Source organism: Copadichromis virginalis, linkage group LG15 (assembly GCF_057382275.1).
Source record: "Copadichromis virginalis isolate Kocher_CV1m ecotype Utaka linkage group LG15, C_Virginalis_male_GT1.1, whole genome shotgun sequence".
Taxonomy (NCBI): Eukaryota; Metazoa; Chordata; class Actinopteri; order Cichliformes; family Cichlidae; genus Copadichromis; species Copadichromis virginalis.
This window is the reverse complement of record NC_140632.1, coordinates 558729-574391: the sequence shown is the minus strand read 5'-3', so window position 1 is coordinate 574391 and position 15663 is coordinate 558729. Positions and strand designations below refer to the sequence as shown.

The 15663-nt window shown below is 43.6% G+C and overlaps 1 protein-coding gene across 2 annotated transcripts in view; it reads right to left on the bottom strand.

Moving 5' to 3' along the window:
• Nucleotides 1–833: 833 nt before the first annotated feature.
• The window catches only part of pnocb (prepronociceptin b), a 25784-nt gene continuing 10954 nt past the window's right edge, over nucleotides 834–15663 (bottom strand). For both annotated transcript variants that reach the window (XM_085431239.1, XM_085431240.1), the window contains exons 2-3: nucleotides 11540–11795; nucleotides 834–1760 (exon numbers count right to left, since the gene is read on the bottom strand). In XM_085431239.1, coding sequence (XP_085287365.1) covers nucleotides 1107–1760; nucleotides 11540–11677 — 792 coding nt within the window. In that variant the 5' untranslated portion in view covers nucleotides 11678–11795 and the 3' untranslated portion in view covers nucleotides 834–1106. The remainder of the gene's footprint in view (nucleotides 1761–11539; nucleotides 11796–15663) is intronic.

The following is a 15663-nucleotide window of genomic DNA, read 5'->3' as shown; positions in this document are numbered from 1 at the left end:
GATGTGATGCACAGACTCCCGAGACGAATAACTTTCATGTAGCTCATCTCAAATTTGCCTCAAATCAAAATATACAGAATATCTCATCTTCTATTCTCAGACTTGATTCTCACAAGTGAAACCAAAAAGGAAAGAATTATTGTTGTTATTAATTATTATTACTGGACACTACCGTCCTTCTTTACTCAAAAATGTTTACTATTTATTTGTTTTTTAATGTTTTATGAATTTATTCTGTTAGCTCGCCGTTTTATGTTAATTTGTACTTTCAGTCTAACTCCTGGGAAAAGGGCTCGTCCGTAGACTTCCACATCCGAGCCAAAGCCAGCATCCAAGGCCAGCGTGATCGTTCCCCGGACACTAGAGGGCAGTATTGTTCCACTGACAGCAGAGCTGATGATCATTTCTCAGAGAAACTCATGACGGGAACAGTTTGCAATAAAAACTTCCACCTTATTGCAGAAATAACAGATTACAATTGAAAAATACTTTTTACTGTCAGTGTTAATAAAGCCAGAGTCCAGAAAACCAATTTATCTCATTGTGTTTACTTAATTAGGTTTCTAAGCAGGGAATTAGATTTTTATATCATTACTTAATAGTTGGTGCTTCAGCAGTTTCACCGTCTGATATATAAAATCATCTGATCTTGTGTCTGCTCTAACTGGGAAGCTGAGCAGTTAGCAGCTGTGTAGCAGCCGAGTATTCCTAAATCTAGGAATACTCGGCTGGACTGTGAGGAAAACAAAGTGCTGCCTTCATGTTCCAGCCAAACATGCATCAAAGTGCTTTCCACATCATTTTCAAACTCTTCAATTAAACCAGTTCTCCAGTCTCATTTGGCCACTTTTTATTATACCGACACACAAAAATATATTCAATTGCACTTCTCGAATTCTTTTATTTCACAGAATGGCATGTAAATGTGGTTAATAGGAAGGACATCACGGTCAAAACATTCTTTGTTACTTGGAGACACAAAGTGAGGCGGGGCAAGATGGCGGAGTCTGTTCTTCTGATGACGTCACAGTTCAAACTGGAGTGAGCTGCTGTGGGAAAAAAATGGTTGACAGGTTGAGGTAAGCAGAGGCGGCGCCCCGGAAGCGTTACAGTTTGTGTTGCCGCCACAGGCGGCTCATTGGGATGGGGTTGAATCTGCCGCTGCGGTTGCTCCTCATGCCCAGGTACTGCCTCAGCAGCTGGTTGACCCGTTTCTGACTGTTCCATTTGCGGGCAGATTTCCGGACGCCTATGAACCCGCCGTAGCGCTTCTGTAGCGGCCTCATCGATGAGCCCAGCAGCTTCCTGTATGCGTGGCGCCCTCTCTGAAAGCCGCCAAAGCGTTTGGATAAGGCGATGCCCTCTGAACTCTCACCTTCACCGGCCTCTAGCTGGCCATCGCTTTCCACGTTCCTCTCCTCTCTGGGCTTCTGCTCTTCATCCGTCAGACTGAGATCCAGACTCTGCAGGCCCTCCCCCTCCTCAGAGGATCCCAGCAGCGATGAGTCATACTGGACGCTGCGCTGCTCGAAGGGTGTCTCATCCCGATCCCCCTCCTGGAAACGCTCCGCAGCTGTCGACTGCACCAGTTCACTGTCAGAGTTCAGGTCGAGAGAGGTCAGCTCCAGCTCCTCTCCCGTTCTCTTGAAGAGAGCGCCTCCTTCAGAAAGTGTAGGATGGAGCGATAGCTTCACAGCGCGTTTGCATACGTCCCACGTCAGCGAAGAGGAGATGCGACCCTCGCATTCCAACAAACACACCTGCAGAGGGAAGAGAAACAGTGACGTGGTGAGGCGATCCGAAGGGGTCTTTTTGACGTTTAACTGATGAAAACACAACAAAGATCCCAGAGACTTTGAAGTCCCCTAATTACTTGCAGTCATTCAAGCGCTAATCAGGCTTAAGAAAGAAGGTGACAGTGAGGATGCTGAGAATATTGGGCTGGCAAATAATTGCAGGTGTTTAGTCCACACACCAGAGCAACGTGACGGTCGAACGTAACGGTGCTGACAAGGCCTGAAGTATCTCCGTTTTCTACAATCACAAATTTTCTTTCCTTAGAACATAAATCATGGAAAGGACAAATAACGGAGCAGAGAGCAGACGCTCTTATTTCAAGTCTAACACACATAAACTGTCTGTCTGTCTGAACATGTGCGTGTTCCCATTGATCTCTTACTGGTTGTTTCCTCACATTTCCTACATTCGAGCGCTGCTTAGCAAACATAGCAGTGTGATATTTCTGACCTGATATTTAAAGAGTTTTAGCTAGCACTGCTGTTATAGTTGCTAGTTGTTAGGAGTAGTGGTAATTTGGATCATTATATTTATTCAAGCTTAAAGCTACGAGCAAAGAATCCTACAAAGAAGGATTGTAAGGTTTCCTGGGGTGAGACGGTGCGCTTTGTACTTCTTTAGAGAAATGCAGAAGGACAGCTTTTGCAAAAAGGATGTAAATGGCTGTGGTGACCACATATTTCAAGAAGAAGACGGTTTTGAATAAGAGAGGAAGGTGCACAAAGGTGCAGTCTGAAAGAGATAAACTGCAAGGTGGTGTAAGGGGTGCGGTAGCTGGGGTGCATTGGATGGCAGCCTGTAGCATGATTCTGGACGAGAAGGGGAGGTGAACCTGGTGGTTGACTGAGGAAGTGCGGGGAAGAATTCAAAGGAAGAGGTAAGCAGAGAAGAAGTGGGCTAGTCCTCTGAGGCTAGACGTGCGACAAAGACAGAGGTGGCAAAGGAAAAGGCTCAGTGAGTTTTATGTGAAGCTGGAGCCTAACGAGGGAGAAAAATTAGTTTATCTCGGAAACTGAGAGGATGGCTGAGGAATGCAGAAGAAGCGTAAAAATAGAGCTCCAGAAGGAAAACACTTGATGAGCGATGCCAAGAAGAGTTGTTGAAGCTACGTTAAGTAGAGCGGTGACAGTCATTACACCAGAGCTCTTCACTGTCTCTCTTTGCTGTTGGTTCCTTTTGGAGCATTTCTAACAGAACATCAAACTAAAACAATGGTTTGCTGAGTCTGTTACTTAGCACTAATTAGCACTAGCATGTTTCTCGGTGCATTTTATTAATTCAGCTAGCTAGCCAAGCTAACTAACGTTAGCTGATGAATAACTCTCCAAACATTTTAAGGTCACTTCTGGCTCTAAAAGACAAACCCTGCGCTGCCTACACCGCTAATGCTGAAGCTTCAAAATGAGGAGTGGCTACATCCACCCATTATGCTGCCTTTGAATATGACACACGGTACATGTATGAACATGTTCACGGGGAAAAAGCTGCCTTTTGTGGCACAAAGTTAGATTCATGAGACAGAAAATGATGTGGCCCATAAACGAGAGTCAGGTAATAATTATGTGTTTTTTTGACTAGAAGCTGAACTGTTTATATTACATCGAGTGAATTCAACTATTTCTCATATGAAAAAGTCTGATGAGACTAATGACTGCTTCCCGAGTCCCCGAGCTGTGAAAATATGCACTGAGTTTATAGCCAAAAAGAAAACAAAATGTAAAAGCTAGCCAGTCATTTTAATCAAATAGCTTTTCTTCTAGTCAAACAGCCAAACACAAAATAATTGTATGGCCATGATTTTATGGCATTACTATATTAGTTTTAGTGCAGGCGTCAGCTGAACTAGCCTCCTTTTAACCTTGATGACTCGGGTGTCACAGAAGTTAATGGGCCTGGTTCCTGCTGTGTTCAGCATATATGATCTGCGAATGTGACACATCCATAATTTGACAAATGTGACATCGACTATTGCAAAATGATTGACAGCACAAAATTGGAGAAAAGTGCGAGGCTGTTTGAAGGACAGCAGGTAAATTATGTCTTTTGCTGACAACTATTTATTTCCGAATGACTCTTCAGCTTCAAGACGTTGTTTCCGCTCCTAAAGATTTGGAACTGAACTTTTCTGTATAGAGCGAAGTTTGTCAGCGCTGATTTCCACCTCGTCTTAATGACTTTCCTGTCATAGTCGTGACGCTTGATAGTCTGACTTCAAGGACCAATGAAGAACATTTGAAGTGCATTTAAAGCTTTTTTGATGCAACAACGGCTTTTCTTGTTTAGTAAATCCAAATATATTTATCACCTATATTTTGCATCCATATATGGCTGACAGTAGGTCACTGTATTCTTCTCTTTCACCCTTTCCCAAACTCCCAAGCTTGCTGATTTCAGTTTGAGGTAAGAAGCAAATCCCATTTACTCGTCAAATCTCGCTCAAACGAGATAAATTGCATTGTTATCAGAAACCTGCTCACATCAAAGGAAGCAGAGAAGAGGGAGTTCTGCTGTGAATCTATCAACAGAAATTAATTATCCATCGTAAATGAAATGAGCGCACCAGGGGATTCTCCGCAGCGGATCAATGGAGCAATCTAAAGGAGTTTATGAGCGGAGGAAGTGCGTGCATGCACACAGTCCACGATTTATATACTCGTGAGGACAAGAGGATAAAACGGTTGAGGAAATTCTCCAAGAGGAGCTCGCTTCAAAGGCTTAATTCTCACAGAGGAGGTGGGTCAGGGCTGGCTCTTAAATACAGTGTTGAGATTTTGATGTACTAAATTCTTTGAACTGATCAGAGAAGCAGCAGAAAAGCTCTTACTTTGCTACCTAATCTTGGGGTGGACAGATCAGAGTTTAAGGCCCACCTTGATGCCAAAGGCCATGTTATGAGCCAGCTTGTGCTCACAAGCCATCTGCAAACATCTTATCAAAAGAGTTGTTCCTGTGAGGAGTGACTGATAATGGTGTACGTGACGGAGAGCCAAAGAAGTCACACTTTGCCTGCTGTGTGATGTAGTGCACAGATCCAGTTCTTCAGGGAAGATGTTCAGGTAACAAAGTCCCGCTGAAGAAATCGAACCAATGTAAACCTTTCCAAAACGTTTCCATCAGGGTGACGATTAGCGAAGGTTATCGCTATCAATAGTATATCAATATATCATATCATCAAAGTTGATATGAAAAAAGAGAGAAAACAGATGAAAGAGAAGGACTACACGATCTGTCAGCCCCAGAGGAGAAATTCACTGCAATTTAAAAAAAATCCTGATTCTCCAGCAAGGAAATGTGAGGAATACGGGAAGGTCCCAGCCTGCACCTTTATTTACTGCATGGTTTTCTTTACATGTGATTGTATTGTAATTCTGAGTATTTGTGATTTATGGTAGTTATATAATATAATATAATATAATATAATATAATATATAATAATATATAGGGTGAAGGTGACGGTGGTCCCCGTGGTAATCGGAGCACTAGGTGCGGTGACTCCCAAGCTAGGCGAGTGGCTCCAGCAGATCCCGGGAACAACATCGGAGATCTCTGTCCAGAAGAGCGCAGTCCTGGGAACAGCTAAGATACTGCGCAGGACCCTCAAGCTCCCAGGCCTCTGGTAGAGGACCCGAGCTTGAAGGATAGAGAGAGAGATGTGTGTGTGAGACATTCTTAAGTGAAATGTAATATTCCTGTATGAAAAAGCAGCACTATTGATGATAATTTGTTTCTTGAGTTTCCACCAGTAAAGCCATTGGACCCAGCTTGGCTGGAGAGCTAACCACCTGGGACACCACATGCTGTGCAGCAAAGTCAGAACAGCTGTGCAGTGTAGCATACAAACCACTGCTGGGACCAAGAGCAGAGCTGTTCACCTTGTTCTGACTGTTTTGTGTAAAAACACTTAAACGTAGGCTGATAGCATACAGTAGCTAACTTAGCTAATGGTCCAGTTCTAACAGGGAGTGTGGCAGATCTCTACAATGTTCAGCATGAGGCCCCCAGGCCTCACAACATCTCTGTGCAACAATCAAAGGTGCGTCAGGAACCAGCTGTGGCTGTTTGCAAATACGCATAAGGGAAGCAACGCCCACACTTCTGTCGAGCAATGAGACAGAGTAATGATTTTAACTGGACGAAAGTCTGGCAGCTAATGACAAACACAGACAAAGTAACCCTGGTTACACTCTCACCTTCACACAGCTGAACTACAAACGAGAGCAGGCAGGAAACTCCGTGACTAAGAGCCACATCACAGGTAATTAGCACATATGTAAACAAAAGCTGGCATTTAAAAAAATGACAGTAAGTAATGAATGTGGTGGTAGAATCTGTGTGTGTGGGTACGGGCGTGTAGGTGTGTGCACAAATAAATTAATGGGTCCTGACATTATAGCAAACAGCGGCGGCCTCACGCACACACTCTCAGTCTGGAGTGGGAGACAATGGAATTGCTCCGTGGATTCCATCTGTGGCTCAATGGGATGGCGGCAAACACAATGAGGTGCTGATCAAATGTGTCAGTCAGCGATGTAGGCCCAGGCTGATGATACTGAGAGGCAGTCTATTACAACTTCCAAAAAGGTCCCAGCTGTCTTTCCTCTGCATCATTATCAGCTAAATTAGCCGTCCTACAGCTATTCGTGGACACCCACCGACTATTTTTACCCACTGATTTTTCTCAGACTGCTTGGAATGAGATTCTGTGCCGCGTGGAAATTTTGGGTTCAGTTCGGAGAACGATCACATCCTCCCACTGTAGAGGCCGGGATTTCCTGATGGTCACAAAGAACTGCACAGGTGCTGTAGGTACTCACAGAGAAGCAACACTAATCCCTTCTGCATAAAAGTGTCTCCATCATGTCACCGTCACTGTGCATTGCGTGGCTTTCTTTAGTTTTAACCCAACGCTATGAGAGAAAAATAATAGGAAGTATTTTTTTCAGGTTTTAGGATGTTATGTTAGTCTAAGTCTGGCTCTTATGACCCAAGTGTGTGTGTGTGTAGATATTTTGTTTGGCACTAACCACCCATTATAACACTAATTGCCATTTGTGCATTGGCACAGAAAGAATATTGGCACTCTGCTCTGACACCTGTCCACACAGGAGATGATAAGCACTTCCAGCATAAAGAGTGCTGTCTGTCTGTCTGTCTGTCTATTGTGGGATTATAATATTATCTTATGCTATGTTATACCCCTAATTAAAGATTGTGAAATTATTATGTAGTTTTAGTTTGTAGTATTCTCCTGAATTAGAGAAAGGTGATAACTGTTACAGTTATTAGGGTTAGCTGAGTTATAAGAAATACTGTTTTCAGAGAGTCAGGACTTTTTCTGATAGTAGAGGAGACAGAGCACATTCCACGGGAGCTTCACCCCCACTGTTGTTGAAGGCAGACAAAATAGGGAGCCAAGGCCATAAGTCAGGCTCACTAGGAGTTAGAAAGAATGTGAATGTTTAGGTTGTTACGATTAGGTGGGGGCCACTAGAGGCTATAAGAGTTTGAGTAACCCTCCACCAGTTTGAGATTTGCTGTGTCCCTCTGCATGCATGTCTCCCCATCCAGATGGTTTATGCTCATAAAGTGTTGAATTGTATGGAATAAAAGAGTGTTGATTGAGCATTTATACACCGAGTATCCCCCCTAATTTTGGTATGATCCGAGCTCAGGCACTAGGCGACGGAGCACAGCATGTGAGCGAGGGGGGAGAAGCTGCTGCCTGCGAGTTTGCTGTTGGAGAAGCGCAGACAGAGAAGAGCTGAAGTTCGACCAAGTTCCGCAGCAAATCATTCGTACTGTACAAATAATGTAAATATGACGGTGAATCACAAAAGATTGATGTCAAACTGATCACTTGACCCATATTACGTTACTTGCTCTTCGAGTGAATCAACAAATGGCGAAATGAAAAGCCGAACAACAACAATGCTGTTTCTTTAGAGAGTCTCAGCTCACATGTGTGTTTATTTCATATTTTCAGTTGTTTCCCTCCACGGCTAAATAAAGCACAGAATCGGTTTGAGTTATGTACTGATGAACACAACAATGGACATAAGGAGCTTCTTTCAAAGAAAAAAGGTAGATGTTATTTTATATATTATACTTTGTATGTTGTTCAGTATATTTCTATGCAAAACAAGAGGAACAGAGAGGGAGAGAGAGAGGAGGACAGAACAGGGAGGGAACAAGAGCAGGTGACACACCTGTTAGTCACATGTTGTTTGCCCAAACTCATCAGAACATGTATCCAGTGCCTAGTGTAACGTTTTAGATACCGTTTGTTACTTTTCAAATTCCATATTTATTAAGTTTTGCAGCTTGTTTGCACAACAAGGCTAAATAATTATTGTACTTTGGTAGAATTAAAAAATAAGTGTAGTGCAGGTCTATGATGATTTTTAGTGCTACTATCATCTAGTTCTGATTCTGGTTCTGTCTTGGTTAAGTCCTCAGTAGTCCTGATTTTGAACTGTTGTAGTCCTGTTTTAGTTCTGGATCAGTTCTGGGTCTGGTTGAATTGGGGTTTAGTCCTCGTGTCTTGATACAGCCCTGACTTTGTTCTGTCTCGCTGCTTAATTAAAAAGTTAGTTTAAGGTGTCCTGCATATGTGACATATTTTTTCCTACATGAAGAGATTCTTTTTTGAACAAAACTCAAAACAGCCTACCCCCCCATCCCACATGCATACTACCCTTTACGGCTAAGCCCCGGGTGTATAAAATGTCTGGCTCCGCCTCTGGAGTCAACGGTATCCATTAGTGGTGCAGCGGATTACGGTTGATCCGAAATCCGAACCGATCCCACTCCACGGTTCGGTACGCACGCGATCCGAAGATTCGAAAAAGAAAAAGAAAAGTACGCGTATGGTGGCGTGGTCAGTCTGTCCAGCGATAGTTATGGCCAGCGCTAGCGGTCCAAGCAGAGGAGCAGAGGAGTTTGCGGTATTTAAGCAGCCCTTTGCTGCCCAGCCCGACCGGGCAAAGCTATTACAGAAGCTGCTGGGGTGTTTAGCTGCAGACGGGAGGCCGTATTCTGCTGTGCAAAACAAGCGGTTTAAACTACGATGAACGTGCTTGAGCCACGCTATGATGTCTCGTTGCGCGTCCACTTCAGTGACAAGATCGTTCCAAGCATGTATGAGCAGGAAAAGATTTAAGTTATGGCTGAACTGTTCCAACCATCTTCTGTTGCTCTAACTACAAATGGGTGGAGCTCCAGGTCAACGGAAAGCCACGTGACCGTGACCGCTCGTTATATCACAGCGGAGTGGTAGATACAAAGCCCTGCACTGCCCTGTAGATTACATTAGATTAGATGAAACTTTATTTATCCCTCGGGTGAGTTCCTCCGGGAAATTCAGTTTCCAGTAGCACAGCACCGACAGAAGTTGCAGAATGTGAGCAGAAATATACCAAATATACACATATATAAATACAGAGAATACAAAAGGGATAAATAGAATAAACAGGAATAAGAATACAAGGGAACAGCACATTTCAAGTATTGTGAGTCTATTACACCGTTGGATATTAGCAAAAACTATTGCACAGGGAAAAGGCGCTACAGCTACTTGTTCCCCCCTTGTTTCCCCCCCTCCAGTGAGCAGTTAAACAGTTTGATGGCGTGTGGGACTTTTTAAGTCTGCTGGTCCTTGACTTTGGGAGAAGCAACCTGTCACTGAACAGACTCCTCTGGTTGTTTATGGCCATGTGCAGGGGATGCCCAGCTTGGTCCATAATGTCCATATTGCACCTTAATTTGTTTTTATATAAGTGAGTGGAATGAGTCTTCAGTTGTTTTTTAATAGGCAAAAAATACTTAAATAAATAAACGGCGAGTCAAATTTTTGTCTTTTTTTTCTATTTTTGCTGATCCGAAAATTGATCCGATCTGTGACTTAAAACCGTGATCCGATCTGAACCGTGAGATTTTTGAGCCGTTGCACCACTAGTATCCATGACACACAACGTAACGTTTGATAATGCGTCATGTGCAAAGGCATCAGCTCCAAGAGCCGTGCTTGGAGAGTGCTTTGCAGCGACTCTGAAGAGTCGACTCCCATTAAGCGAGAGCCGCTCCTCACTTAATTTATCCTCATTTTTTTTCACATAGTATCATTATGTGAAAAACAGAGAGGGTGAGAGACATGACAGTCAAGTGCAGTGTGTGTCTGTCCTCTCAGTGATCTGGCTGCAGTTTAAAAACTTTTTTGTCTCGACTTGGTCTCAGTTTAGGCGGTCTTGACTACAAGTCTACCATGTACTAAATAAAAGTGGGAGGGAGGGTGGGGCACGAAAACAAGAACGAACAGCTGGGGGGAACATGTGTAGATGAGAACTGGAAGGAGCGTTTGGAAATTCAGATACTTCAGTTCTAAACTGGTCATAAGTGTGAATGTGAGCTTGGCTGGTTGTCAGATATGTCCCCACATCATGATTTGCAGAAACTTCAGTTATCCCCTGATGTTCATCTACCCAGACAACACAGACAGGTTCACTCGGGACAGGCACAGAGGGACGAGGAGTCACTGAGCCACACGTCCACACTTCACCAGTTAGTCTGACATGCCTGGGTTTGATTCTGAGCAATGAGGCAACAGAAAAATGACCGAGCCACACGAGGCTCCAACCTAGAACCCTGTCACAGTGATAACCACTGCATAACCGCCCTGCTCCCTGCACGTCCTTTCCCGCAGTTTCAGCCTGCTTGCTTCTTCCCGTCACCTGTGCAGGTAATAAAGTAATCAGCAGAAGCAGCTCCAGTGTCAGCACTGTACAAAGTGGAACATGGTGTCATTCATCGAGACTCTGCATGAGCTGGTAAAAATCCTGCAAACGCACACTTCTAGAAGACTTAGAGCTGTTTATTGTCATTGTGCAGTTTCTTGCACAGCGAAATTGGGTAGCTGGACCACAAAGGTGCTAAAGTAAGAAGAAGAGAAACCAATATACAACGAAGGCGGAAAATAAATAAATAATTAAATAAATAGAATAAAATAAAAAACAGTGTATATGTATACATATGTGAGTGGAACTATATACATGGTGTATGTGGAGGAAACATTGAAACAGACTGGGACCAAAATAATTGCACAGAACATGGAAAGACTGAGATATTGCATATAGATGATCCACAGCAGTGTCAGGGTGGATGTGTTGGGGAAGTCTTTACACACTCTTAGCTTGTATTAAGAGTTCTGACAGCCCGGGAAGAAGCTGTTCTTTAGTCTGTTGACTAATAATAATAATAATAATAATAATAACTTTATTTATAAAGCGCTTTCAATGTCCCTTTGTGACATGAAATCTGGATTTCTACTATTCTTAATTATTGTTGCCACCACAATTCTGCTCTGCATGAAATATTTTGGATGGATGTTTTGGTGACTGATTGAAATATGCTTCATACCTTAATTCTTGTGAAAAAATAAATATTCTTGCTGTTTTTGAGGTGAAAACACAACAATGTAAATGGTTGACAGCACACAGAGAAAGCTTATGCACAATGACAACCAGACAACGCAAAAACACAACATAAGTAGTTACATTACAGAGCAAACAAAGCACACACAGGACCATCGAACTGTACACGATGCGTTACAAAGACACTCTAATCAATAACTCACTGGATCACCATCATGGCCCCATCAGGGTGCTGATGGCTCGCTGCAGCTGCACACATGCGCCGCGGTGTTGACATGCATTCACACAGAATTACAATGATACACACATGTGCTCACCATGGTGTTGAAGGTTTGTTCCAGCTGCTGTTGCTGCAGGAGCAGTCCACAGGCCATACATTGCCCCTGACAGTCACTGCATCCAGGGGTGAAGAGACATGCCAGCAGGACCACCAGGCACCACAGAGGGATCTTCATCGCTCAGCGCACCCAGACAGGCAGCGACAAAGAGGAGCCCAGCAAACAGAAGAGTTCAAAACAAGGAGTCAGCAGCTGGAGGATCTGGGAGGTAAAAGCTGTGGGATCTGGGTCCAGCCTGCAGGGAGAGAGAGCGGACAGACTGACAGGAATACTGCATGAATTCCAACTCGCAGGGATAATTTGGTGGATTTGGCCGGCCAGTCGAAGCGTTGGTGGTGGGAGAGTGTTCATCAAATAACAGGAAATGGACAGTGTGGGTGGAGAGAGAGAGAGCACAACCTGAGGCAATAAATGATAAAATGGGCAATTTCCAGTGGACAGGAATCATCCTGTGCAGGCTGGAGGGTTGGATCGCAGATCGAAATCATACACCGCAGGCTGGAGATTAGTAAGAGCCCATATGTGCCTCCACAGATTAGCTTGAAACTACAACACAGGTCATTTCCTGAGGCAGCAAGAAATCCGCACACAACAGTGATTGGACGATGATAAAATGGGCATTAGAGTCAATGTTGAGGCAAAAAATATGCTAGCAGTGAAGAAATGTGTGACAGGACGCGTGCGCAGGCTGAGGAAGAATAACCGGTGAGATAGACCCCATCATCTGGTGTGGGCTCTACCTGTCTGACCCCCATTTATTCTGCCACGCACCACCGAATCAGCCAATAACAGCAATAACAAAGAGAAAAACAGAGCAGCATAGATTGCTGCTGCTTGATAGAAATATTCCACACTCTGTCTGCAGGCTTAAAGCCGGCACCCAAGGCCCTCATGCTCGTGTTTGCCAAACTATAAACGTTTAGGAAACATGTTCTCTGTTATACATATTAACAGCTTTATTGCTGGAGCTGCTCAATCTGTTGACCTTAAAGGAGAGGTCAGAGGTCAAATAAGAAATACTAATAATGAAGTACTTGCTATATATCGACGATACACACCACACTTGTAAGAATCACAGTTTGTAAATTTGTCAGATTTCCCACCAGTAAATCTTTAAGGTCAACTCAGGCTACGTGCACACCGGCCCGGATAGATTAGAAAACTGCGTTTTTGTCTGAAAACGCTCCGCGTCCACGTTTCAGTCGTTTTCACAGACTTGTGCGTCCACATTGAAACATCTGAAAACACTTACGTACCAGTCCTGCGCATGCGTGAAACGCAAGAAGATTCGGCCTGCCTCATTTCTGTCTGCGGCTTATTCACTTTCGTTGAAATGTGGAGGAAAAGCAGCGAGTTTTTAAATGGACTCACAATGAGCTGGAGTTGTTGCTGCGAGTAACACAAAAGCACAAAGTTGCAAAAGCGAGTGAGAGTTTGAAGAAAAGCTCTATGAAGCACGTGCAGACTGATGTTAATCTTTAATAGGGCTGTCAGTAATTGGTCACATGACTGCATCACATGACTAACACGCGTCATCGTTTTAGAAACTGCGTTTTCGCTGTCCACACTGCGACGCGACAGCACCGTTTTGAAACATATTCGTTTTCGAGAGCGTTTTCAAAACACTGCGTTTTTCCTTGAGGAAAATGTGTCTCGGTGTGGACAGGAGGCCAAAACGGAGAGAAAACGATGCGCATTAGTGTGGACGTATAAGGTCTTAAGATGCGAGCAAAGTTTGGATTGTACACCTCGACAAAATGTTACCAGGATTCAACCTCTCACGCTATTACGTTTACAGAGAGAAGGACACGTATGCAACCAAAAACATAACCTGCTTGGCAGAGCTAAAAACCTTACAGGTGTATGAAACTGAAGGGGAGCACAGAACCACACAGTCACGTATGTGAATCAGCAGAAGGGAAGGAGGATATTAAGGACGTTCAGCCGTTTTCTCGTGCTATTAGATGCGCTGCTGGTCTCAGTCTTTAAGTCTTTACTAGCTGTTTGCACGTGCACGATTACTTAGGGGGTCGTGGAAGTTTGGGGAAGGTGGCAGACCTGCAGAGCAGCCAGAGTCACAGAAGACTGGGACGATGTTCCTCTCCCCGGTGGGTCTCCTCGGTTCCCATTTACAAACTAAAAGAAGAGGAAAAGTCTACCAACTGTGTTCAGACGCGTTCAACAAAATCAACAAAATGAGCCAATATTTTTCTTAAAATGATCGATTTTTCCCGTTAGATATGTTTTCTGTGTTCTCGTGTGAATAGAGTGGGAATCACCGCTTTCTCTTTTTATTTACATTTTAAACAGCGTACCAGCTTTGTGGGAGTCGGAGGACAATATTAGCGTTTCCACTTTGTTACATTTCCACTCGTAGTCAGCAGCATCTGAAAGCAGTCATGTGTGACTCCAGCCCATTTACACAAGTAGAAATGGTTTTATGGGAAGTCTTTAGGGTAGCTGTTTGTTTGCTTTGCAAAGATCACTTGGTCGCCTGCTGACTAAGCCCATTTCAGATAGTTAGGCTCTCCTGTAAGCAGCTCTTACAAACGAGTAAACCAGGAAAATGTGATGGCGTCGGCCTTCGACAGGCGTCAGAATCACAAAGATCCACCTTTCACACATTAATTATATTCAAACAGCGTGTTCATGTGAATACTGTTAGAAGGAGTTTTGTTCACATCATTAATAATAGTTGTAGTGAAATGTTTTGGTAACTAGATAATGGACCGCCACACATTCAAAGGCTCATTAAAAACATTATTATAATTTTTAGCTGGGGCCTGAATATCTGTGAGGTCGAGCAGCGCAGCATTACATGCAGATATGCAATCTATGTAGAGCAGTCCCAGTGTTTGCACCGTGTCAGGACAGGGTTACATAAGGTCAACCCCGACGCTGCGGCGTCACTCGTTTGAGTCAGGACGTTTCAAACTGACTCAAAAAGCCTTGAAAAGACATTTTGTGAAGAAGCTGTTTGCAGTCAGAGCCGCACTTCGACTCATTGACAAACACATTTACAGCCTGAACAGAAAATGTTTGAGCTTCCTTCACATGAGGGGTTCTGAAAAGTTGATGTAACGAACGCCGCTGCGCCGCTCGGGGCGTGCAATAACCCACGTGTTGGCGAACGGGCGCACCAAACGAATTTTTGAACTATGACAAAGATGCTTTCTTCCCCACACGGTGACTTGCTTTGATTTAAAGTCGTACAGAAATATTTGAGATCAGTATTTGATGGGGGGTTTTCCTGCGCCTGCTTGGTGGTGAACAGGCTTCCTAAAAGCTCTGATGGGGATAAATTACCACCACTCCTTGCTGCTTTGGCCATTTTGAATGAAGGCTATTACTTTGTGGATATTAACAATTAATGGACCGGGCGGTCTCGAGATTTGTGTAGCAGATGTAACAGTGAGCTGGCTGTAAAGATTTGCACGGATCGGCCAGTCACAGGCGTGATTGCCGTCGGTGTTTCCTGCATCACCTGGACACCTCTTCCCCCCCCTTCGCGCACCCCTTAATGCCCTGCAATTCATCTCATTAACAAAAAGTCCAGCGCCGTTATTTGCATCTCTAAACAGGTTTTAGGTGGAGTACACACACGTTGTATATGCCTCAAAGCGTAGTGTTTTTTATGGTGTCATTCCCGTACTGTGGTCACTTTCATATCGTTTGCTTCTGGTGGGAGCTCATGCATATGCGATTTGTGTGTCTAAAATGAGTTAATATTTCAGCAAATGCAGATCCGGTGCAGCCATGTGGAAATGCACACAGAGTTAAGCAGTGAGTTCAGATGTGTGTCGCCCTCTCGTTTGCACACAAGCCTACGCAGCAATGTGTTAAACGGCTTTGAGAGAACTGTTGTTGTGATTCGCCACCATATTAAATACCAATACAGTTTGTCTTAAGATCACAACGTACGTTAATACATCACCAAACAACTGTGCGTCCAAATGAAGATTACCATTCAGGATCGAGCCTGTAATAATAGTAATAATAGTAATAATAATAATAATAATAATAGTAATAATAGTAATAATAGTAATAATAATAATAATAATAATAATAGTAATAATAGTAATAATAGTAATAATAATAATAAT